Below are 26,426 nucleotides of genomic sequence, written 5' to 3' on the forward strand. Positions count from 1 at the left end.
GAGTAACCAGTAAAGTAACCAATTTACTTTTTCAAGGAGTAATCAGTAATTAGATTAGTCTTTCAAAGTAACCGTGGCAACACTCCTCACCAAGCCCTGCAGGCTCAGGTTGGCCTCCGGCATCCCAATGATTCAGAAAAATGGAGGGCCTTTAGAATTTCTTGGTGAGAACCTTACTTTTACTCATGTTTTTGTTGTTGTTTTTTTACCCTCTAACATCATTTTTCAGGAATGTTAGTCAAAATCATGACTTGCAGATGTAGTTCTTTTGTAATTGTGGCACTGTTTGAATACTCTTTTCAGTCCCCCTGAATATATAAATCACAAAATATCAATTAAAAAAATCGGCATATAACATGTTGAGAATCAACTGAATATGTATTTGCATTTTTAAAGTAGATATGGACACTACACTAATGGTTAACCTTTACATCAAAAATTGAAAGTTGTTACAGAATAGGATGGATAAATTCCCAGTGTTACCTGTGTATAGACAGGAGGATTTCAAAGGTGGTGTAGAGGGCTGACAAGGGGGTGAAGATTAGTCCCTTTGAAACAGATTGCATTAATGTCAGTGATTGTATTGATACCCGACCAGTCATTGAAGTAGAACATATCCCAAAGCTCACACCGATCCCAGTGCACTGCCAACCAAAACACTCAGTATAGACTGCACACACTGTTGCAAGTACAACCCCTGGCAAAAATTATGGAATCACCGGCCTCAGAGGATGTTCATTCAGTTGTTTAATTTTGTAGAAAAAAAGCAGATCACAGACATGACACAAAACTAAAGTCATTTCAAATGGCAACTTTCTGGCTTTAAGAAACACTATAAGAAATCAAGAAAAAAAGATTGTGGCAGTCAGTAACGGTTACTTTTTTAGACCAAGCAGAGGAAAAAAATATGGAATCACTCAATTCTGAGGAAAAAATTATGGAATCACCCTGTAAATTTTCATCCCCCAAATTAACACCTGCATCAAATCAGATCTGCTCATTGACATTGACCCTATGCCATGACATTGATCCTATGTGTCTTTTTGCAAGGAATGTTTTTGCAGTTTTTGCTCTATGGCAAGATGCATTATCATCTTGAAAAATGATTTCATCATCTCCAAACATCCTTTCAATTGTCCAAAATATCAACATAAACTTGTGCATTTATTGATGATGTAATGACAGCCATCTCCCCAGTGCCTTTACCTGACATGCAGCCCCATATCATCAATGACTGTGGAAATTTACATGTTCTCTTCAGGCAGTCATCTTTATAAATCTCATTGGAAAGGCACCAAACAAAAGTTCCAATATCATCACCTTGCCCAATGCAGATTCGAGATTCATCACTGAATATGACTTTCATCCAGTCATCCACAGTCCACAATTGCTTTTCCTTAGCCCATTGTAACCTTGTTTTTTTCTGTTTAGGTGTTAATGATGCCTTTCGTTTAGCTTTTCTGTATGTAAATCCCATTTCCTTTAGGCGGTTTCTTACAGTTCGGTCACAGACGTTGACTCCAGTTTCCTCCCATTCGTTCCTCATTTGTTTTGTTGTACATTTTTCGATTTTTGAGACATATTGCTTTAAGTTTTCTGTCTTGACGCTTTGATGTCTTCCTTGGTCTACCAGTATGTTTACCTTTAACAACCTTCCCATGTTGTTTGTATTTGGTCCAGAGTTTAGACACAGCTGACTGTGAACAACCAACATCTTTTGCAACATTGCATGATGATTTACTCTCTTTTAAGAGTTTGATAATCCTCTCCTTTGTTTCAATTGACATCTCTCGTGTTGGAGCCATGATTCATGTCAGTCCACTTGGTGCAACAGCTCTCCAAGGTGTGTTCACTCCTTTTTAGACGCAGACTAACGAGCAGATCTGATATGATGCAGGTGTTAGTTTTGGGGATGACAATTTACAGGGTGATTCCATAATTTTTTCCTCAGAATTGAGTGATTCCATATTTTTTTCCTCTGCTTGGTCTACAAAAGTAACCGTTACTGACTGCCACAATCTTTTTTTCTTGATTTCTTATAGTGTTTCTTAAAGCAAGAAAGTTGCCATTTGAAATGACTTTAGTTTTGTGTCATGTCTGTGATCTGCTTTTTTTTTACAAAATTAAACAACTGAATGAACATCCTCCGAGGCCGGTGATTCCATAATTTTTGCCAGGGGTTGTACATTCCAATTCAGACATGTAGTGGGTCACCATATTATCGAAACACCGATATAAGACGTTCAGTACGCATACTGGCAAACCCATCCCCATATTTTTGATATGTCAGGATGTGGTGAGCATTTATTCTGCTGCTTTGTACAGCAGTGCACAGTGTTGGAGAACACTTGCCATCAACTAGCTGTGTTTCATAAACATACCAAATAAGAGCAGTGCATCTGTGATGAGTTTTAGAAAAGTATTCATGCTTTGCTTTCTTTCAAATATGCACAAAGTCTGTGTGATCCCTGGCTGTGTTCTTGCAAAGCCGACACAGCTGTGAAAAACGGAACAGCAGCACACCTGTGGTGAGGTTAACTGCCCCCCCCACCCTCCACCCCCAAATATTCTGTTTCTGAGGCTGGCACACATGATAAAAGCACAGATAAAACCTTTTAATGAAAATAATTCGAAATTGAAATTTTTACCTCTCAGTCAGATAGCTTTTCCACATAAATACATGAGTTCTCCATTCTTCATGCTCACCTACTGTGCAGGCCAGCGGTGTAGCCAGAGGGGAATGAGGACCATATGACTGCTCCAACACTCTTTGAGTAAAAGTCCACTTTTGAAGATATTTTAAAATGTTTTTTGCATGTCCAACAATTACTAGTCCTACTATTACTACTACTACTGATAATAGTAATAACAATCTAAAAATATATTTTATAACAAAAATGTTTAATCAGTATTACAGTAATATTTCACTAAGTGCAATTGATGACCCATATAAAATTATGTTTACGGAATTTAACTTTGCTGGATAACTAAAGTGGGATGTGAAACAATATCTTTTGAAGCAATGTCTAACCTATGGTATAACAAATCATGTTAGTTTGAGTTAGGGAAGCCATAAATAAGAAAATTAAGGGTCTTGGGGTTTGTCAACTTATCAAACATGTAGGTTCTGATATCATGAAATATATTGGGGTATTAGAGGTCCAATATACGTAAAGTTTTCAGAAGCGATATAGAGCACTGGTATCAGCATGAGTTCATCCCATACCTCTGAGAGATCCTAACTTTTTTGTCAAAGCTGACACTCATTTGCATGCCCATTGTGGATCCATCATCATCTTCAGTCATTTCATAACATTTCACAGAAGTCAGTGGATCAGTAGATATAATTCATTGAATATAATAGATCCTCCAGCAAGAAATAAATTCAGCAGTGAAAACCTGTAATGAAACAAGTTGTGCTTGTAGTGTAGACCTTCAGCATGAATTTTGCAATTATTGGAAAATGTATATAAAATATAAGCGGGGCAGAGTTCCCTCCCTCCCTAACTCTGCATTGGGCACAGACTGAACCAATCTGCTGTCAGTGTGCACTCCCTCCGCCATCCTCCACTGCACAGACAATATATGAGCGCACACCAACACACATTTATTCTGTCGTTCTTCATCATGTTGATGCCTTTATGATGTGGCACTCTCACATTGTATCATTGTTTAGTTTATGGCTGACTTCAATTTTTTTCCTCTCCTGCTTTGAACTCCACCTTATTGGCACAATAAATCAAGATCGTAATTATTGTGACAGGCGTGGCATAGTGCTGACTTTTTATGATGCTGAAAGGTACTGTTAACCATGGTGTGTACATCTGAAATTCACACAGAAACAGTAATCCTGTGTAATGCCCAGTTTAAACAGGAGTGCAGGTAGTGATTTAGTGGTTAAGCGTTGGGCTTCAGACCAGAGGATCCTCGGTTCAAACCTTACCCAGACCAGAAAATCACCAAGGGCCCTTGGGCAAGGTCCTTAATCCCCTAGTTGCTCATGGTGTGTAGTGAGCACCTTACATGGCAGCACTCTAACATCGGTGTGTGAGTGTGTCTGTGAATGGGTGAATGTGAGGCATTATTGTAGAGCGCTTTAAGCGTCTGATGCAGTTGGAAAAGCGCTATATAAATGCAGTCCATTTACCATTTTAGTGATGATGTCATCACGGACTGGTTGTTTGTACAGTCTTGGGGTCTAATGACTTGGGAATCTTTGTCAGTGAGGAAAGTCACTGGCTTTGATTTGCAGAAGACACTGTGAACCTGGTTGACTCAAATGTTCTGTTTGCAACAATCGAGAAGCTGAGTGAGTGTCCGGGTTTACAGCTGTCCTCGGTCTGTTTTCATGAAGCATTCTAATCTTGTTTAGTCAACTAAACTCACCTAGTTGACTAGTTTTTTGACGTTAGTTGTTGCACAAAGCATTTAGTCCGCTGAAGTTTCACGGTACCTGACTAAACTTTTTAGCCTGGTACAGAGGAGGCTAATCTTATTTTAGTCGATAAAACTTGAATATCATACCTCAAAAAATGCCAGCTACCATGTATCACCACTTGATGGAACACTCAAAAGGACCCCTACGTCGCTGGTATTCCTTCAAAAGAGGTGCTTCCTCTTTTGGTGTTTTTGGCCATGATTTCATGATGTGTTTGTGACAGTTCTCACACAAGCCACCGGGCGCCAGTTGTTAGCTTGAACAGCGTTGTGTGCGCAAAAAGGTTGACGGAAGTGTAGAAGAAGAAATTGAAGCGTGAAACTGCTAGGCTAAGTGCTGAACACATCATTCTGCAGTTCGTATGGGTCTGTAAATGTTAATAAAGCCAGTTAACAAAACAAAGGCTGGATAGTTCATGACATTGACCAACCCGCTGACAAAACTAACAAAACTGTTGCGCATGGAGCCATCTTTCGGCAACGGCACGCACAAGGCCATTATGCCCATGAAAACAGTCAACTATGGTAAGACGGCTAATCTGCAAGTTTAGCTATCGATGTGAAATGGTGATTAGACAGATAATGTTGGGTGACTAACTGTAGTCCACTAAGAAAGTTTAGTAGACTGAAAGATTAGGTTGCTTTATGAAACCAGGCCCCAGACGACTCTAAAGCCCCTTTCACACCGGGGCTGCTCCCAGTTGCTCCCTGTGGTGTCATGATGATGCAGGAATTTCTGCGTCAGGTGCGCGCAGCAGGGGGCAGAGAGGAGGTGAGAACACAGCCTGCAGGTTCTCTGCACAGAGAAGTCAGTGCGCACAGTTTGGCTGCAGACAGACTGTGCACTCTGACTTCTCTTCTACTTGTTCCTGTGCTGAGCTGCAGGGCTGCGCTCTGAGTTCTGTTATAGTTTATCTTTCCTTCCTTGACCGCAAGATGCGTGTACGCCCGCACGCACAAACCTAAGCAAATGTGGAGATGTCTGGAGTTCTACTTGATGTTGACATGTCCTGGACTTATGTCCTTTTTTAACTGTGATAAGAGAGTCTGAGGAGAGAACGTAACTAACTGCTGCAGACAATTTTTTTTCTTTTCTTTCCTCCTTTGACACGCGCAAGCGAACCGTCAAGCAAATGTGGAGATGTCTGGAGTTCTACTTGATGTTGACATGTCCTGTCTCAGGACTTATGTCCTTTTTTGTCCTTTTTTAACTGTGATGTGAGAGTTTGAGCAGAGAACAAGGAACTAATGCCTGCAGCCAGACTTTTTTTTCCTTTTAATTGTTCACGTGCGCGCGTGAACGAACGTCCATGAGTGGACTAGAGATGTCCGGACTTTTTACTGGATATTTCTGGCAATCATTCTGCATTTTTTTCTTCAGCATTCTTTTACTGCATTAAGAACACGGTATAACAACAATCCTGCGTGATTTATACTGCGGGAACAATGGAACACAGCAGGAATCCATAAATTGGCTTCGAGTCATGCTGGGTAACGCCTCTTTGCCCCGACTTGCGCTGGAACCACTTATTTTCTGCGTCGAGCACAGGACGCCAAAAACAGGTTTAATTAAACAGGTTTAATTTTTCGGCGCCCGACTTGCTTCCTCCTTTGCTCCCCTCGCGCTGTTGTGGCGCCGAGCTGCATCGTCTCGGCACTGAGTTGCTTCCACGCGTCGTCGTCATAATGACGCACGCCGCAACCGGGAGCACCCCCGGTGTGAAAGGGGCTTAAGATGATTTCCTGAACTCACCAATCAGAAGTCTATCCATTTTTGACGAGATTGTTGACTTTGTCTTTTTCTCTTCAGTAGCATTCGTGTCTCTGCAAGCTCAGATTATGAGGTCTGAGAACTGTAGTTTATGTAGTAACCCTTATATACAATGGTTCCAGAAAGTATTCACAGCACTTTACTTTTTCCACATTTTGTTATGTTACAGCTTTATTCCAAAATGGAGTAAATTCGTTTTTTTCCTCAAACTTCTACTCACAACACCCCATAATGACAACATGGAAAAAGTTTTTTTGGAAACCTTTACAAATGTATTAACAATGGAAAAACTAAGAAATCACATGTACATAAGTATTCACAGCCTTTGCTCAACATCTTTGGGAGCAATTTCAGTCTCAGGTCTTCTTGAATATGATGCCACAAGCTTGGTGCGCCTATCTTTGGGCAGTTTGGCCCATTCTTCTTTCCAGCATCTCTCAAGCTCCATCAGGTTGGATGGGGAGCATCGGTACAAAGACATTTTCAGATCTCTCCAGAGATGTTCAGTTGGATTCAGGTCTGGGCTCTGGCTGGGCCACTCAAAGACAATTGCTGCATTCATCTTTCCCTCAATCCTGACTAGTCTCCCAGTTCCTGCTGCTGAAAAACATCCCCACAGCATGATGCTACCACCACCATGCTTCACTGTAGGGATGGTGCCTGGTTTCCTCAAAACATGATGCCAAAGAGTTCAATCTTTGTTTCATCAGACCAGAGAATTTTGTTTCTCCTGGTCTGAGAGTCCTTCAAGTGCCTTTTGGCAAACTCCAGGTGGGCTGCCATGTGCCTTTTACGAAGGAGTGGCTTCCGTCTGGCCACTCAACCATACAGACCTGATTGGTGGATTGCTGCAGAGATGGTTGTCCTTCTGGAAAGTTCTCCTCTCTCCACAGAGGAATACTGAAGCTCTGTCAGAGTGACCTTGGTCACCTCCCTGACTAAGGCCCTTCCCCTCCAGTCGCTCAGTTTAGATGAGCGGCCAGCTCTAGGAAGCGTCTTGGTGGATCTGAACTTCTTCCATTTACAGATGATGGAGGCCACTGTGCTCATTGGGACCATCAAAGCAGCATAAATGTTTCTGTTCCCTTCCCCAGATTTGTGCCTCCAGACAATCCTGTCTCAGAGGTCTACAGACAATTCCTTTGACTTCATGCTTGGTTTGTGCTCTGGCTGTAATTGTGGGACCTTATATGTAGGCAGGTGTGTGTCTTTCCAAATTGTGTCCAATCAACTGAATTTACCCCAGGTGGACGCTAATTAAGCTGTAGAAACATCTCAAGGATGATCAGTGGAAACAGGAGGCACCTGAGCTCAATTTTGAGCTTCATGGCAAAGACTGTGAATAGTTATGGACATGTGAGTTCTTAGTTAATTTTTTTAAATATAAACTTGCAAAAATCAAAAAACCAAACAAACCTTTTTTTATGTTGTCATCAGGTATTGTGTGTATAATTTTAAAGGAAAAAAAATGTTGCACTGAAACCGATACACTGTAGATATCAGATGTAGAGCCAAACCGGTGATCCAAGGGGACAACTGAATGTGTTTGGCACTCGCTTGGTCTGTAATATCTTGGGTAGTGATGTGCACATCCAATCAAAGCCTTTGATTGTTATTGGATAAATTATATGTGATTCATTGTATCTGCACATTTCCTCACTTTTTTCATATACTGTAGAGCTGCAGGACACATTTTAACTGTGCATGCAGTGCCCTCCAATGGTATTGAGCCCATTGGTACACATTTTACACATACACATTTTAATTTGTTTATGCCATTTCAGATAAAAAAGTAAATTTGGCTTCTCATTACAGAAATTTGTAAAATTATTTTCCTCAAACTCAAAGTAAATCTCTACAACTCGATATAAATTAATTAAAAATATGAAAGCCAAGATGATGGGTTGCATAGTGCTTTGGTGTAATACCTGTAAATAGTCAGTTTTACTGCCAGTTCTCCCCCCCCCCCCCCCCCCCCCCCCCCCCCCTCGGGATGGTTACATGAACATTTCCAAGTCACTGAATATGTCTTGGAGTTTATTTCCATCAATTACGAAGAAATACAAAGCGTATGGCACTCTATGGTAAATCTGTGGGGAGTAGACAGTTCTCAGAAACTGACTGTGCAAGAAGGTGAAGAGTGAGGAAAGATACCCAGACAACCCAGAAGAAATTATAGGCTTCTGTGGTTGTGATTGGAGAAATTGTGCGCAGTGCATGTTTTGCATTTTGTATCAGCAGTTATGCAGCTTCATGATGAAGTGATATAGAGGGAGATTTTCTTTTACCAAAACATCAAGTCTAGCCTTGCATGTCCGATGTATCTGGCAAATTGTCGTTGAACTTTTAGGTCAGGAGTATTCCACTTCAGTCATCGGGGGCTGGTGTCCTGCAGCTTTTAGATGTGTCCCTCATCCAACACACCTGAATCAAATGGCTGAATTACCTCCTTATGGCCCAGTCACATGGCATGCAACAATTCCTGAATGAAGGGACAAAAGTAAAAAAAAGAAGTCACAAATCATCGAGAAAAGGTGGACGAATGAGCTTTTGACTTTTCCCATCATGAAACGCCCCTGGAGCCACTGCTGGAGCATTGTGTGTCTGCATCCTGCTCTGCGCTCCAGGACTTGATGCTGAGACAGAGCTCTGCAGCTCCTGAGTCCTGGAGAAGCTGCAAACAGAAGCGCGTGATCCGACCCACTGTGGAGATCTGTGCACACGTTGGTGGATCCACCTGCTGTGGTTGCTTGCCCAGAACAACAGAGGGATCATCTTCTTCATCATCAGAATCCTCACTGTCTGGTTCAGACTGACAACACGCTGCGCGCTCCGTCTTGCTCCAATTAAAAAAAACTACAAGCTGGTGTGCCGTGGTGGCTGCTGTATCACTGTATTATGTTACTAAGCCATATATATTAAAACTGTCCCCAAACTGTGCTTCTCTTTCAGTTCTACAAGCATGTTGTCCAGAGTGTGGAGAAGTTCATCCAAAAGGTGATTTGAATTTTTACATGTCAGCAAATGCTACAACTTGCGCAGCAGCCACTGTGTAAATCCAGTACAGTAATGATGCTGATTCACTTCATATGTTATCCTTTATTGATTTTAAAATGATTTTAAAAGGAAGAAATAACAGAAGTAGTTTTATATGGTCAGTGCACATCAGTAATGTTTTCTGAAATTCACCTCCAAAAATTAGTTATGAGTGAACAGAAATGTTAACATTGCAGGTTTGTGCATGCATCACTTAATCAAAGACTGTTGTTCAGAAAATAAATTGATACTAACACCAGGCTTGTGTATGTTTGTTGTGATAGTGCAAACCAGAATACAAGGTGCCGGGGCTGTATGTCATCGACTCTATTGTCAGGCAGTCGAGGCACCAGTTTGGCACAGAGAAGGACGTGTTTGCGCCACGCTTCAGCAAAAACATTATTACAACCTTTCAGCATCTCTACCGCTGCCCCTCGGACGACAAGGTCAGAACAATTTAATGTGTTCCTCTGTGTGATTTATTGGCAGCAGATAAAAGTGTCTCAACCTGGAAGTGTTGCTCCGCAGGACAAGCAGTGCAAGAAACACTTTGACTTCATGGCATTTAATTAATATTGTTTTTTCATTGGGACGATGACATGGTGGCGACTCGGACACGTTTCAGGTGTCTGAATAAGTTGAGTTGGTGTGTTTAGTTATTTATTCATTTCAGTGGGAGCACATCAGATGTGTTGTTTTACTGCTATTATGTTGGTGTCCTTGTCATCATAGTCTACTGTATGAAAAAGTACACAAAGGAATTGAATTAATAGGGAACAAAGGAATTTGAATTTTAAAAAGGGGTCCTGTATGTTTATGTTTGCAGAGTAAGATTGTACGCGTTCTCAACCTGTGGCAAAAGAATGCTGTCTTCAAGAGTGACATCATCCAGCCTCTGTTGGACATGGCAGCAGGGATCCCTCCTCCTAGTGCCACGCCCGTGATGTCCAGCAGTGCTGCACCCCTCAATAACACCACACCAGGTTGTGGAATACTCACAGACTTGATGGATTGTTTGGTGTTGAAGGAGAATGTAACAGTTTGATATTTCATGGTGGCTCACATTGACACACCCCCTCTCTGTGTATCCAGGCACCCCTGCCACTCCAGCCACTCCAGCCAACATTGTCCAGGGTCTACCTGACTGGGCTTCTCAGATTACCAACACAGACACTATGGCTGCTGTGGCCCAGATCCTACAGAGTCCACAGGGACAGCAGGTTAGCTCGTTGGCTGAAGATGTGCCATCATATGTAAGTAGTAATCGTGTTTAATGACCTGGTATTGTCTGTAGCTGCAGCAGCTGGTGCAGAGCCTGCAGATGCAGCAGCAGAAGCCCCAGCCTTCCCTGCTTCAGGCGCTGGATGCCGGCCTGGTGGTGCAGTTACAAGCTCTGACAGCCCAACTTACTGCAGCTGCTACTGCAAACAGCCTCAACCCCCTCGAGCAGAGAGTCTCCTCTTTTAACAAGGTACTACTCTGCAGCAGCATTTTTACTGCAGTGTAAAATTTAAATTGGTGCGTTCTGCTGATTTGGCTTTATGATATTCTAATGTCATAATTATTTTTTTCATTTGTTGCAGAAACCTTTGGGTCAGTTTGATTTTGGGAATGACTCTGAACGTAATGATGATGCTAAAAAGGACACCTCATCATCACAGCTGTGAGTTCAGTCTTTTATCATCAGCTTACTGATTAGTTTTTGGTGCCAAAACTAGAATCCTTTCATTTTGTCAAACTGGTATAAAGTTGTTGCTGTGCAGAATTGGTATTGGAAGCAGGAGTATGGCTGAAATCACATAATTGGATTTTGAGAATTGTTTAAATGACTGAATTGCAATTGGAGATTTTTCAGCTACATTGATTGATTACTTTTTGACTTTCGTCAATTCAGTTTGTGATGTTCAAGGTCCCTCTGTGAAATGGCATTTTAAACTTTCCTATGATGAACATTGCTATGAGTAGGCTGTTCGCACCCTCCGCCTTTCCTTTTTTCATCCCCTACTGGACAAAGGCCTGAAGGGGCATTATGTTGTAGCAATTTCCATCTACCTGTCCGTCCCAAGAGTATAAGCATTCTGAAATCAACTCCTCTCGCACTTTTAGTCAGAATTTCGTGAAACCTGGTACAAGTCCTTGTTATAGGTTGGTAATACGCATATTGTAATATTGTATAAGATTGACACATTTTGGCAGAGTTATGGCCTTTGATTAACAAACCTGGACATTGCAAGTTTCATGAGTTGGTGTCTGCATTCTGAAATCAGCTATCACCTAATTCGGAATGTAACGAGCACTTGTACCAAAGCAGCATTTGCCAGCAGGGGATATTGTGGTCTCAGAGCACGCTTCTTTGTGTACGGTTACATTTTCTGAAAGTGATTATATAAAAGGCATCTCAAATAGTCACGTTCAGAATGTTGCCAGTGCTGAAAGATGTCTGTTATTTTGAGCAACAATCGTTTGTGAAATTGTCATGAAATAGATGAGATCTGTGGACCCCACCCCCACTCCCTACAATGCACAATGCCGTTTTATAGCCTGTGGTTGTGTATCTGATGGTGCTAATCACCCTTCAGGCCCATAGTGCCCGAGCCCATCAACAGCTCTCTGTTCCACCAACTGGCTGAGCAGCTACAACAACAGAACCTGGAGCAGTTTCAAAAGCAGTTGTTGGAGCACCAGCAGCACCAGCAGAAGGTAAGTTGGTGATAGCTTCCTCACACAGTCACCCTGCAGTTGGTGCTTGGGATGGGAATCGAGAATTGGTTCCAAATTTTTCGGTCCATTAGAATCACGTGTCTCAGATGTTGCCAGGGCTACCATATTTTTATGACAGTTTGGTGTTGCAAAAACTCAAGAATTTCTATCAACAAGGAGAACAGCTGCATTGTCACTGAAAACCTGTTTAGATTTCACACAGAAAATTGATCAGAAATCAGTAAAGATTCGAACCAACAATCAGAATCCATAACGGCCTAGATATCAATAAAATTAATCACTCTCAGCAAGAAAGTTCAGGATTCAGTAGGATTGGTTATCTTTGGGGTTTTTCCAATTCCACTAGCTCCGGGAGTCCGAGGAGATGCTAACATCGTGGCAGTTTTTAGCCTTGACTGGTATCCTGACAAGGTTTTTTCTTTTTCTTTGGTAGAGCCTTTTTTTAATGAAATGGTCTTTATCTTCTACCAGGCTTTGACCATAGAAGGGCAGGAGTCAATATTTGGTCCAGAGAACTCTGTCACAGCTGCTCAGAGTGGCAGTCAGCCGCAAGTCCCTGAACCTGAGAGCAAGATGGATGACTCCATCGATAACCAACAACAGGTAGTGCTGCTTAGTGAACATCAGAAAGACCTTTTGTTTCATTTATGACCATGTTGTGCTACTGCTGAAGTCCAGATCTGCTGGCAATTAGTGCAGTTACCACCATTATCTAGAAAAAAGTCAAATCACCCCCCCCCCCCCCCCCCTTTTTTTTTTTTTTTTTTTTTTTTTTTTTTTTTGAGGACATGGAACTGGATGATGGTCCTGATGGTATGCAGGAAGAGGAGGAGGAAGAAGAGGAAGAGGAGGAGGATATCTTTGAGGCAGAGGAGCAGAAGACGGTTAGCGCCCACTCCAGGACTCGCTCCAGATCACGCTCCAGGTCAGTTCTGCTTATTTGTAAAATCTGAAGGAGGCACAGTTTTGGATTCTGTGTGCGGCTCTTTAATATTTCAGTTTTATTTTCATAAATGCAACCAGGTTGCTGGAGGTCTGATGGTTTTTCTATGGTTATGTTTTCACCCCCGTCTGTTTGGGAACAGTCTGGAACCCACAATTTTTTATATTTCTTTATGAATTTTTTTTACAGAGGATTAATATCCTGATAAGCAAGAGCTGATTCAGTTTTCAAGGTCAAAGTCAGGAAAAATTGTGAGAAATTGGAAAAATCCCTGTCCTTTAACATTGACCGATTTTCTAAAAATTCAGAACTCTGACAAAAAAGATCGAATTTTGTTTCTATTTGAGAGCATTATGAAGGATGGTATCTTTTATTGACTGACAAACTTTAATCCGGATTACACATTTTGTGGCCATTTAAATTTAACACTGAAAACCCCATTTGATGTATATTTTATGTTATATATTAATCAAACGTGCCCCAATAACTCTAATATTTGAAAGTGAGGTCCAGACTGGCACTCACCATCACCTGACTTGGATGGTATCTTTTATCGACTGACAAACTTTAATCCGGATTACACATTTTGTGGACATTTTAATTTAATATTGAAAAGCCCTTTTGGTGTAAATTTTGCATTATATCTCAATCAAAAGTGCCTCAATCACTCTCATTTTTCTGTTATGAATTTGCCTACCCCACCTAAATTGGATGGAGGTTCCAATTTTATGCTTGTTTATCTTCAGTCAGAATCCAAGTGGCAAAAAGCAACGACAAATTGCGCATAGCAGAGAAAACCAATGTTCTGTAAAAAGTATAAAAAAAAAAAAATTCAAAAACCAAAATAGAATTCAAAAACCGAAATAGTAACAATAAAAAACAAACCTGACACCACCACAAAAAAAACAAAAAAAAAACCCAACTTTGATTCAAGTGCATGAACTAAATATATAATACTGACATTTGGTCACATTTAATTTAGTTTAAGAAAAGTCACTTCTAACAGGACTTTAATCTTGAAAATGTTTCCAAGGTAAAAATTTGTGAAATTGGAAACTACTCGTAGTGTTGGCGGAGGTTTGGGCTCTATGTGCACGGTGCTCTTTTTTTTTTTCTTCTTCTTCTTAAAGTAAACACCACTGAGTAGTTTAATAAGAACTTTTACAATAACAAAAACAAAAAAGCTACATCCTGGTGTTCGGCCTTTATCTTCCAAATGTCACATTTCTTCAAGATATGGATGTAAAATTTTGGAGCGAATGAGAACATACTGTAAATGTTTTGTTTTTTAAATTACTGCAGTAAAATAAATACATTATTACTACAGTGCCTGAGAAGAATTTCCAAAATAAATTTCATTCTTTTTTGTAGGTCTCCCAAGAGGAGAAGGTCAAGGTCGCGCTCTGGTTCTCGGAAGCGTAAGCATCGTAAACGGTCGCGGTCACGCTCCAGAGACCGCAAAAGGAAGGCATCACGATCTTACTCGAGCGAAAGACGAGCCAGAGAAAGAGAGAAAGAACGGCAGAAGAAAGGGCTGCCCCCTATACGGTCCAAGACTCTCAGTGGTAAGTGGGTGTTAAACTTCAGTTTACTGGTCGCAATATTTGTTATTATTATTAGTCATAATACTTGTGTAAGGCTGTTGTTTGGTAAGAATCTTTTTTCTGTCACGCCTAGTTTGCAGCACAACCCTGTGGGTGGGTCAGGTGGACAAAAAGGCCACTCAGCAAGACCTCACCAACCTGTTTGAAGAGTTTGGACAAATAGAATCCATCAATGTAAGCAGATGTCTACTGATGCTAATGCCACTTTTACTGTTCCTGTAGTTTCTCCAATGCAAAATAACTCCTGTAATGATCCCTCAGATGATCCCTCCTCGTGGCTGTGCCTATATCTGCATGGTCCACAGACAGGATGCGTACCGCGCCCGCCAGAAACTCAGCACCGGCAACTTTAAGATTGGTTCCAAGGTTATAAAGGTGCACTTTGCCTTGTTCTCCTTGTTGATTGTAGTTATGGCGCTCAAGAAGCGTTTGTACGATAATGAAGGTCCTGCTTGGGGGCAGGACCATACTGGAGCTGTGAGGGTGTGCTCTAGTCCACCAGTTTAAGGGAGAGTTCATGTGATGTTTTCCTTTGTATGTTTGATCCAGATTGCGTGGGCCCTGAACAAGGGGGTGAAACAGGAGTATAAGCAGTTTTGGGACGTAGACCTGGGTGTCACTTACATCCCCTGGGAGAAGGTGAAGCTTGATGACCTGGGTGACTTTGCTGAGGGAGGGATCATTGACCAGGAGACCGTCAACGATGGTGAAGCTCAACATCAACACTTATCCTAAAGTTATTTGGCAACATACAGGTTTAGTGGATTCATATTTGAACATATCACGTATCATTTAAATCAAAGTGAGAAATTAATTATTGAAGCTTCTCTGGTTATTTTTGGAATCTTTGAGTACTGCAACAAAATCATTTTCTGTACACAGTAACTGTCGGCCAGTTATGATGTCATGTTTCAGTGTGGGTCTGCTTGTTGATTTGGTACACATTTCACACCAGACGTCCTTGCTGTAGAAACTCCAGATGTACAAAAAAAATACAGCTTAAACTGTAAAATACAGACACATGTACATATTTAGACTTTGTGTTGTCCATGGACTGGAAAAGTTGGACATTGAAATTAGTCCTGTTCATGCAACTCATGCAACATGAACTGCAGCGTAAGATAATAAAATACTGAACAGAATTATGTAAAATGGACCAGATTTCTCAAGTTTGTACTGGTCTCAGTGAGAACTTGCACATGTTGCTGCAAATTGCAGCCCTAACTACTGAAAGCAATTTGAAATACACATCTGAAATATATAGTCACGTGGCACAGGGTGTTGGCTCTAACTTTACGTTGAATGCATCTGCAGAGTGGGAGGCAGTCAAGACTGTTGAGATAGCAAAGGAAGTTCCGAGCCAGCCGGTGAACACGGAGCCTGCAGCGGCACCCAGCTCCCAGACCTATAACCAGCAGGTCACCATGCTGCCTGTGCAGGTATTGCGACAGTACACCTCAAGGATTTCACTCTCTTTACAGTATTTAACACTGGAATATCCTCAAAAAATGGCAGATCTTCTCGATTCTGTGCGCTGAAAGGATATATGTATTTTTTTTTTTGCCTTAATCTCTTACCTACCAGCTCCCAGTGCCACAGGCTGTTCCTAGTGCAGTGGGTTTGGTTCCACCTTCCTTCTCTGTCTCCATGGGCATACCGCCACCTGGTTTTGGCCCGCCACCACCTTTCATAAGGCCTGGCTTCAATACCTCACAGCCTCCTCCAGGTAAAATCCATAAAACCATATCAGGAAGAGATCTGGCAACATAAATTCACAGACTAAGACCAGAACTTGTTTGTGCAGGTTTCATTCAGGCAGCACAGACTGCAGGTATGACTGCTGGAGCTACTTGTGAGTATTCCTGCACTAATGGCGTGGATGCACATTAATGGAATGTTATTTCATATTACCAGGAAAATCTGTGTTTTTCTGCTAATTGGATTTCTCACCTGTCCCATTCATGCGATTTTTTATTTTTTATTTTATTTAATCCACCTACAGCTTTGGTTCAACCTTCAGTGGCCCACAGCCAAGAGTCTATTAAGGATTCTCCATTCAGTGCAATGCTTCCACCAACCAGCTCTATTCCCAGCAACTTTATGGCCTCCACCGTTCCTGGAGCAGCTGTCTTCAACCCAGCGGGAGTCCAAACTCAACAAGGCACCAGTGAGAAAGTGCAGCAGTCTGCTGAGGGCATGAATGCTGCTGCAGAGCTTACACTACAAGGTGAGTCCATGCCCCCAAGCAAAGGAGACCAGTAGAGCTTAAAGTTAGTCATTGGCCTTGTGTTCCAGAAACCTTTTAACACTTTGGTTGTGTTTTGTTCCCAGGCATGCAGAATGCAGTCCGCAGTGGGATGGGCCTGCTTGGCATGCACCCCACTGCTTCCCTCGCCCACCACCTCCATCACTCTGGTCTGACTCCTCAGAGAATGCCTGGCTTGTTGCCTCTAGATGTGAGACCAAACCTCCTTCAGCCAGGACCTGCAAATCGCTTCCAGCTGATAATGCAGCAGAATCCTGCTCAGCAGGCCACCGGGCTCCTCGACAATTCACTCCAGGGCCAAGCCCGCATCAGGGCTCCCTTCCCTCCGATGGACCCCTTCAACAGGTCCCTCATGCTTCCCAAAGAAAGCTTACCCAAGGTGGAAAGTGAACCTTCTTCTGGAGCAGACGAGGGCAAAGACCAGGATTACCGCTTTCCCCCAATGGAAAAGCAAAGCACCGGCCTGCTGAGGACCCCCCCGCCAGAGCATAGGGAGCCCCTTGGAGGAAGTGGGGGTGGAGCAGTAGGCGGTGTTGGTGCTGGAGGAGGAAGACCTCCTTTGCTTCAGACTCCAGTGACTCAGCCAGCTAGAACCAGCCTAGCTGGACGCTTGCAGGCTCTGGCAGGCTTCACTCCCGATAATCGCTGGGGTCAAACCCGAGGGGACTTTGATGAACGAGATGGTGCGCGAGGGACACCGCAACTTCCTGCTGGTCCAAAAGGTTTCCAGGATGAGCGCCCTCCTTCTGGTCAGAACTTTCCCAACCGCTTTGACAACCGGTCAGGAGGAGGACCACCACCTGGATCCTCTGGAGCTGGTGGAGGGCCACAGTCCTGGAACCGTAGTGGCGCTACACCGTTTGACAAAGACCTTGATGACCGGAGGCGCACGTGGGACAGGCAAAGAGACAGGGATGAAAGAGACTTTGATTTCACAAACCAGATGAATGGTAACCGTCACAGCCGTGACAGAGAACGCGATCGAGAGAGGGACAGAGAGCGGGGCCGAGACCGCAACAGAGAGCAGGAGCGTGAGCGAGACCGTGACAAGGATCGTGAGCGTGGGAGCTGGACACCTCTTCTCCCTCTGCCTACTCCTTTACTTCCAACTCCACCTCTCAATCCCAACCTAACCCTGAACCAAGGTAGACTGCTTACACCACTCAAACTGAACCCCCAGATGCACCCAAGGTTCCAGTCCCCACTTCTGCCTCAATCTCAGGTCAGACCTCCGCTTTTCGGCTTGAGTCAGCCCCTACCTCAGGTTTCAGTCAAGGCTCCACCTCCATCACAGAGCCAAGGAGCCGTGCCTGAGTCCCAGTCAGCTCCGGCGCATTCTCAGACGTCACCCACCTCGCAGTCACCACCTGACAACAACGGTCATAGTTCACTGATCGGAGTTCAGACCAAAGCCCAGCTGTCCCCACAGCCAGAGATCCCTCCAGACACCCAATCCCAGACCCCTTTCAAGATCGCCACTTCTCCAAACACTGACAACCCAAGTCAAGCTTCACCTCAGGCCTCTGCCTCATTCCTGGACTCCCTTGTGGCCTTTACACAAGCTGCCAGTTTCTCTGAAGAGACCACTCCCTCTCTAGAGGAACAGGAAAGATCACAAGAGGAGCTGCAAAAGACATCCTCTTCACCGCAGCCCCCGTGGGTCAGCAGATCCGAGGTGGACAGTAACGTCACGGCCCAGTTCTCCCCACAGCCTGCTCCAGACCCCGCCTCCTCCACTCCCACGGCCCCCGAAAGCCAGCGGGAGCCGCAGCAAGAGCAGTTTGGCTCTCCTGAGGATGCAAACAATGAACAGCCTGAGGAGGACGCTGCGAGTCAGCCAGTGGTAGACACTGTCACAGACACTGAGGGGACATAATCATCACTCAGTAGGTAAAAGATCATTTTGTAAAGTTTGTTTCTTCTTCTCTGTACTCATGTCAGCAAATCACCGTCACCACACGGGACATGATGAACACTGTCTCACTACAACACCTCACCGATTTTAAACTCTGACAAATACCCATGTACGTAATCATGAGGCGAGTTAGTGCATCTGTTGATCAATAGGAAGTTACCTTTGTATTTTATTTACTTTATCCTTTTTTAAGTTGTAATTTCACCCCTCCCTCCCCCCTCTATTCATTTTAATTCATCTCAGATTGGTGAATTTTATGAAAATGCTTTCCAAAAAAACAAACAAAAAAAAAAAAAAAAAACCCCAAAAAATTTCAGTTGTACATGGGGAAAATGATCTTTTACCTTCCTATGGAAGAGCGTTAGAAGTCCTGGCTGAGCGATCCATTGAACAATCACACACACTTTGTGAAAATAGCAGTTTTCTGGCCCGTTTCTGTCTTTTCTTCTTTTATAATGCTGCTGAAAAGACTTTGGAGTGAGTCAATGCTTTTGTGGAGTTCTTAATTCTTTTCTGTTTCCAAGCAGAACTAATACCCACGCGCGCAGCGAGACCAGTCCAGCTGCTTAAAATTGGAAAGGGAAAAACAAATATGAACATTTTAAACTTGAGAATGTTGTATCCCCAAAATAAATGTCTGTAATTTGTTTCTAATTATGCACTCAATACAAAAAAAAGAAAGAAAAAGAATCACACCAGGAGGAAGAAAAAGAACAAGAACAGATGGATGTTCTGGATGTCGGGTGCATATTGTTTTAGTTTGAAATAAACATGCTTTGTCTGTTTAAACACATGCTTTAGGACTGTTTTCTGAACCAGGACCAGTGGACAGACTGCTTTACACAGACTCACAGACGCATTTTGAGCTGTGCCTGCAGTCACTTTGACGTTCTCGTGACTCAAGTTGCTGCTATTCCATCCATCCACAGAGCGCTTTGTTGGATGCAACCGTGGGAATTGTAGCTTTTTTTTAGTTTCTGATGACCTCAGCCTGTGTGTTTCCATTTTGCTGAGTGACTGTTGAGGATGGGATTGTGCCTTCTTTGAATGGATTTGATGTCCAGACTGTGTGATCCACACCAGACGGCAATATGAACAGAATTCTACGTGTACAGAATTGGCTGGCCTACCTTTTGAATGCTAGCTGGGTGGTTGGTACAGCACTCCCCGTGAGAACACGCCTCTATATATCCTCCATAGTTCTGTGCATGCAGGCCTGTAGCCGTGATTTAACCTCCTTGTCTTTCCTGCTCATTTCACACTTATGGTGCATTTCTGTTGAGATTACAACTAGATGACTGCAGTCTGCTGTTTTGTCGGATCAAATGTTCACTTCAGGAGTTGTGATATTGAATAAAAGCTGAAGGTGCATCAGTTTTTTTTCCCACTTTTGTTGTCATGCATTTGCAAATTGAGGATGATCAGGTAAAAAAAATTGCACACATCAACACACTGCAGTTTTGCCACAAGTTCAGAAACGAGTCATCAGTAGCAGGGGTGGAAGAACGCACAGTGCCCGCCGTGAAGTTTTCCTGGTAACGGAATTCCCTGCAGATCCACTTGTACCCGGGTTAGTGCCGAGGCTGGTGTCTGGAAACTCGTGTTGCATTTTCCAGTTCTGGACAAGAGTCCCATTTTTAAAGATTTCATCAAATCACTTGACTAGATTAGGGCTGCAACAAACGATTATTTGGATCATCGATGAATCTGATGGGATTTCGACACGATTAATCTGATTAGCGGGGAATTTTTTAAAAATGTGCCAGGGAAACAATTTTTCTCTCCTTCCATCACTTTATTTAACAGACCATTATTTGAAAACTTAAAGTACTTGAAAATCAACAAATCGTCAACTGTCCCTTGGCTGTTGAAATATAAAATAATAAAGAATAAAACAGTTTATAATAAAGAACAAAAATAATTATTTCAAATGTCATTTATCAAAGTGCTGAGTTGCCATAAAACAACATTGAGACATATAAATGTTATAAAATATATGGTGAAAAAAGAGGTATTTTTGTTGCTGCAAATGAGCAATTAGCATAACCAGTTAACCATAAAACCTAAATCAAAAACTGTAGCCTGACTCATTATATGTGCAACATTCTCTGTATAACTTGTAAACTATGTGGTCATTTCACAATGACACATGTGACTCATGTCTCTTTCTCTAAAATGGTATTGTAGCATTATTAATTATTACTATTATTATTGTTGCTATTATTAATTTATAAATAAAAATAAATTAAAAATATTAATATTATAATTTATAATACATTTGACTCTTTACGACAACAAACGCTGAGCCATTAATTATTATACAGAAAACAAATGCATAAACATGCTGAAATGCCAGCAGCTTAATGCTAACTTTAACATTGAAAATGCCATAGACATGCTAACGCGTTAGCATCGGCGTTAGTATAAAATACATCTATCAACTGTTTCAGAAGACCAGTTTAACATAAAAAAGGTAAATATTCCTCACAGACATATGCTCTTTAGGGTTTTAGTGAGGAAAAATTAAGATAAAGTGAAATAAACGAAACCAACGAAGCAGCAGCTTGAAGCATTGGTTCAAGATTCAAAGCAAAGCTCAGTTGATTATATGGAAGAAATGAAACATTTGCGGTAAAACAAAGTTATTTAGCAACTAATCAATGACTAAATTAGTTGACAACTATTTTAACAATCAATTTTAATCGATTAACTTGATTAGTTGTTTCAGCTCTAGACTAGATGAAGCCACACAGTTTTGCTGTTTGGCCAAAATCTAAATGTGCATCTTGTTCAGAATTGTAAAATTCTCCAGAGTTCCATTGTCTAAATTCACTGTAATTCTGCAGGAGACCAGTCTGGAAGCAAAGTCTGGTATCTGTGACTGCACGGGGAATTCTTGTACCTGTAACAGGATTTTTGTCAAAATATAAATAATGCAAGATGACTGGTGTCATAAAATATACAATTTATATTTTATTTGTAATCGAGTGCTTCTGTGTAGAGAGAAAAAAATTAAACTAGATTTTGAGTTTCCCACTTTAACTAAATGGGAGTAATTCATTAATCACCAGAAGTTACATATTTGAATCATTCCTTCATTATCTGGGTAGTGCATCAAAGAGAAATATAATTTTCTATTGTGGTTTCTGAAGCGCTGGTTTTTCTCTTTTCATGTTGCTGTAAATCAAATATTGTTGAGTTTGGGATTAAAATATTTGGCTTAAAGATTTCTCCTTGGATGATGAGGTTTTACAGGATCTGTTAGTCAATTATCAATAAAATATTTTATTGAGGTGTAACTGTTTTTTCAAGCCATGTTTTTCTTTGTACACCAACAACATTACAATGTCTCCAATTTATATAAACATTAATTAGGCATGAGTGTGAGTTCAATGTTTGTTAATTTTGGTGAGGCAATGTGTACTTCATTGGAAAAATCACCACGTCTGTACTTTATTTTGCTTTCTTTAAAATGTTCACTCATCAATAATAATAATAATAATAGGTGAATTGCTCTTCACTATTACTAATTTACTTTAACAGCGTACCTCAGCTGGTTTTCCCAAGCAGCTGCCACCTGGTCATGTACAGAGCTGCAGATTCTCTTCAACATTTGGCAAAAGTCTGAGTCGGAGCTCAGGTGTATCTCCAGGCAGCATAACTCTTCTTGATATCTCAGATTTATGTTTTCTTTGCGCAGTGTTAAAATTCCGTGTCAAATTGTGCGCCACTAGCTTGACTGGGCTGTACAGTATCACTGCCAAGGGTATTCTGCGTCGTTTTTCCTACCTCGTTTTAGCCTATGCATGATTCGTGACGGTCCAGTACACCTCTGTAGCTCCATGCAGGGCAAACTCTTCTTTTTCTGTTTTGTTTGTTTGTTTACCCCCCATGCACAGTTACGATTGTATGGCGATTTGCAAGTCAAGCAGCAGGACACACTGCTGGAGGGCGCTGGAACTGCCAACCTCGTCTCAGCTATTTCGAGTACCAATGAAGACTCACTGCCCTCCTTAATTGGTGCACTTTGGCTCTCACTATACTATGTATTCAGCGCATGGTTTAATCTTTGGGAAATCCCTGACCTTATTTTAAACTTAAAAGACTTTGAGAAAACTGAGATAATTACACTGTTGTAGCTTTTATCTCAGCAAATTCTTAAGGAGATGTTATTCTTCAGATTTAGTTCACATAAAAGTGTCACAAAGTTTAGATATGGTTTAGATTTGGGGCTGCTGGAACATTTTAACATCTCTGATTCAACTGAACAATAAAAATAAGATTGAGAGTAAAGTACCACTGAGAGCACCTGCAATATGTCGTCTAATTACAGTGTAAAACATAAATAAAACTGTAGGTTCTGTTAAAAACGGACCAAAAAGTCTCCCAGTTTCCAAATCCTGAATAATTAAGATACACTCACTAACAGTAATAATAGCTGAAATCTGTATGGAAGGTCTGTTTGATTCTTCATAAAGGTACAAACCGCACTGTGAAAACTCTGCATTTTACAATTTCTTCGAATGAAATGCTGAATCCAAACATACTGGACATTTGTCCCAGAATCCCCTTTGTAGCATAATAATACTGCAGCAGTTGCAGCACAAACAATTTCTTCAGCCAGAGTCGTGACCAAAAAACAAACAAACCCCTCAGATGAGGATGTTGGCTCTCATATGCAGTCATTCTAAAAATATATTCTCATCCACCATAAAATGGATCTAAATCCAGATTGAGTTAAATTTTTCCCTCAGTGCAACATTTTTCTATTTCCATCAAAATGTCAAAGTAATTGAGTTGTTGACAAAATCTTAATATTTAAGAATTTATATATATTTTTTTATACTAATACTAGATTTGAGCGTGAATTTATTTTAGCAAAAACGTATAAAACTTTTTTTAAATTATTTCATTCACGTCTTAGTGAAGAAAAGGAGCAGGAAGAAGAGATTCTTAAAAACTTGTCCTTTGCACAAATAAACAATCGGTAACAAAATAATACACATCAACAAATACTTCTATACACAACTGGACACACTCTAAAAACAAAAAAAAAAACAGCCTGAACCTGTAACAAGACAATTTTTCATATTTGAACCTCACTCATCTCACTCATATTGTGTGAATATTTTCTTTTCATATTCACAGTGTGATGTCCAGCTTCCTGTTGATGGTTCCGTCATTTTAGTCCTGTTTGAAATAGAACTTTTTTTAAATAGAGAAAAATTTACCTTAAAATCAAATTTTCTCAGATGTCTAGCCGAATTGTCTTATTTTGAATGAATAAAAATTTCAAATCAACCAAATCATGATGTTTTTATAACTAACAATAACACTGACAACAGATAAGTATAATCACCAGAACATGATACTTTTCTACGACAGAACCAGAGATTTAATGATCTTTAAATTTGATTTTATTCACAGTAGAAAGAATTAAAAAGCACAACTTAAGTCACATTATTCTAATTACTGTCATTTACAAGATAACCATGTTAATGGGTGTAGTTCTGTGGTGGGTAACTGTTAGGGTTGGGTATCGAGAACCGGTTCTTTTCGGGTATCGTTAAGAAATGATTCGATCCACCGATACCAATAGTCTTTTTGCTTAACGATTCCCTTATCGGTCCTTCAGGGCAGCCGTTGTTTTTGAGGGTGTTTGTTGGGAAAATGATCATTTCTTTGCATTGATTGCAGACCCTGCAGCGGCTCTGTAATCAACCGCTTCTGCAGTGCGACTCCACTTTGAAGTGTGAACCAATGAAGCAATGATTCGATCCGCTGGCTCGTTGGTTCTTTTATTCGCTGCTCTTCAGAACCAACAAGTCCACTTCTTAACCCCTCTCAAAGCCATTAAAATATGTTAATTGTGAGTCAGTTTTGTGTGGATTAAAGTCTCTAACTGGGACTCTTGTAGTCAAGAAATGAGAATCGTCCTCCGTTCCGTTGGCACAGCTCCAAACGCTGCGCGGCTCTCTGCCGAGACAGAGTCCGGTCGGAATTAATAACTTCAAAACGAATTGCTGCTTTAAATAAAATGACACCTCTTTCCAAACGCTGTAATACAGACAAGAAGCTACAATCGACTAAAACGTTTTTTCCTCCCAAAATGAGACATCCTGCGTTTTTTTATGAATTAAATCCTGACGTGCGGCACAGCCAGCTGCAAGAGCTCAGCTCAGATGTATGGAAAGACATTCATGCCAATAATGTCTGAAAGGAAATGCTTTTGTCAAAACCTACAGATTTTGTTTATTTCTATTTATGTCCAGAGATCAAGAATCCACCATGTACAGTTTATTATGTCCAGAGTTTAAGGATCCAGTGTCCAATTTCACATGTATTTACTTTAAGACTCAATAAAATGTTGTAGACATAGAAAACCTTTAAGGCCTACTTTTAGTACACAGAAAATTCACAACAGGTATCGATAAGGGAGTCGATAAGGAATCGGATCGATAAGCGGAATCAACAATGGTATCAATATCGATAAATCTTATCAATACCCATCCCTAGTAACCGTGTACCACAGAAGTGCATGCTGTATGTCAAATTGTATCACCTCCATACATGGACAGTAATACAATTTATTTAGCTTTTTCTGGTGCAGATTATAATTTCCAAAGAGCTTTTACAATTAAGAAAATAAATAACTACACTGAATTCAAAACATTAAAAATAACTAAACTTAACTGTAATTCACTTTAAATCAATTAACAAACACCAAAAATTCAATTAAGTAGAATCATCCTCCACTCATTACTGGACCCAAGTGACCAACATGGATGTATTCATAGGTTGCAAGTCATCTGTGAGTGACCCCTAGTGGTCTGTGAGTATATTGGTAAAATATCGCATTTTAAATTAATATAATCAAAGTGAAGTGTTTCTCAAATTGTTGACTAAGAAATGATAAAAAGTCTGATGGTAGCATATATGTAATATTTTTATTATTAACAGATATTTGGGATGTTTTTATTTTTCTTATTGGTTCAGTGGGCCTTGGTAAGTTCATGTATCTGAAAGAAACTGTTTCCTCTCACGAATAGTGAAACACTTGAGACAAAACATTCCCAAACCAATATCACCACGGCCCAAACCTGAGCGTTTTGGTGTCCTGTACTACATTATGCAGTACTAAAAATCAGTCCATTACTTGAAGTAATTTTGCTGCCAGGCCATCTCTTTTTATGACAGCAATAAAAACTTGAGCAGGACTCGTGGGACCAATAAACCTCTAGACCTCTCGCTCAGTTTTGACCAAATTGCACTCGTGGACTCATTCAATTACTGAACACATTCATCCATTTGTCGTTGTGTGAAAGTGTTTAACTGCATCCAGAATATAACAACCACTACATAGTTCCACAAATTTCCTTTATTTATTCATTCATTTATTTATTTATTTTAACTGACGCATATTTACTTCTCGATGGAGGTCACTAATAGATGGCAGCTATGTGGCAATAACCTCAACACACAAAGTGATTAAATAAACTGATGCTGAGGAGGCAGTAGAAGACGATGGCTCTTCCCTCCTCCTGCGAGGGAGCAGCTCCTGCAGCTGGAGGAGGTGCTTACTCAGCAAAGACTCTGCGCTGTTAGAGTCAGGAAACATGAGATGTATATGATTGATTGGCTCAGGGGCCGATGCCAAACCGACTAAGGTGGCTTGTACATGGAAATGAGAGAAACTGCACCTGAACCAGAGCAAGATTAAAGCTGAGCAGAAA

General features: G+C 41.1%; 1 protein-coding gene across 3 annotated transcripts in view; it reads left to right on the forward strand.

The window, feature by feature from the left end:
• Positions 1–20,071, forward strand: part of scaf8 (SR-related CTD-associated factor 8) — a 61,369-nt gene extending 41,298 nt beyond the window's left edge. For 2 of the 3 annotated variants that reach the window (XM_034195163.1, XM_034195165.1), the window contains 18 exons: positions 9,161–9,205; positions 9,529–9,690; positions 10,071–10,227; positions 10,337–10,464; positions 10,539–10,715; positions 10,828–10,907; positions 11,824–11,944; positions 12,437–12,568; positions 12,751–12,890; positions 14,280–14,473; positions 14,586–14,686; positions 14,774–14,887; positions 15,062–15,218; positions 15,827–15,951; positions 16,097–16,238; positions 16,317–16,364; positions 16,515–16,739; positions 16,844–20,071. In XM_034195163.1, coding sequence (XP_034051054.1) covers positions 9,161–9,205; positions 9,529–9,690; positions 10,071–10,227; positions 10,337–10,464; positions 10,539–10,715; positions 10,828–10,907; positions 11,824–11,944; positions 12,437–12,568; positions 12,751–12,890; positions 14,280–14,473; positions 14,586–14,686; positions 14,774–14,887; positions 15,062–15,218; positions 15,827–15,951; positions 16,097–16,238; positions 16,317–16,364; positions 16,515–16,739; positions 16,844–18,654 — 4,059 coding nt within the window. In that variant the 3' untranslated portion in view covers positions 18,655–20,071. The remainder of the gene's footprint in view (positions 1–9,160; positions 9,206–9,528; positions 9,691–10,070; positions 10,228–10,336; positions 10,465–10,538; positions 10,716–10,827; positions 10,908–11,823; positions 11,945–12,436; positions 12,569–12,750; positions 12,891–14,279; positions 14,474–14,585; positions 14,687–14,773; positions 14,888–15,061; positions 15,219–15,826; positions 15,952–16,096; positions 16,239–16,316; positions 16,365–16,514; positions 16,740–16,843) is intronic. The other variant, XM_034195164.1, reaches the window with a different exon arrangement.
• The last annotated feature ends 6,355 nt before the right edge of the window (positions 20,072–26,426 follow it).

This window comes from Thalassophryne amazonica, chromosome 19 (assembly GCF_902500255.1).
Source record: "Thalassophryne amazonica chromosome 19, fThaAma1.1, whole genome shotgun sequence".
Lineage (NCBI taxonomy): Eukaryota > Metazoa > Chordata > Actinopteri > Batrachoidiformes > Batrachoididae > Thalassophryne > Thalassophryne amazonica.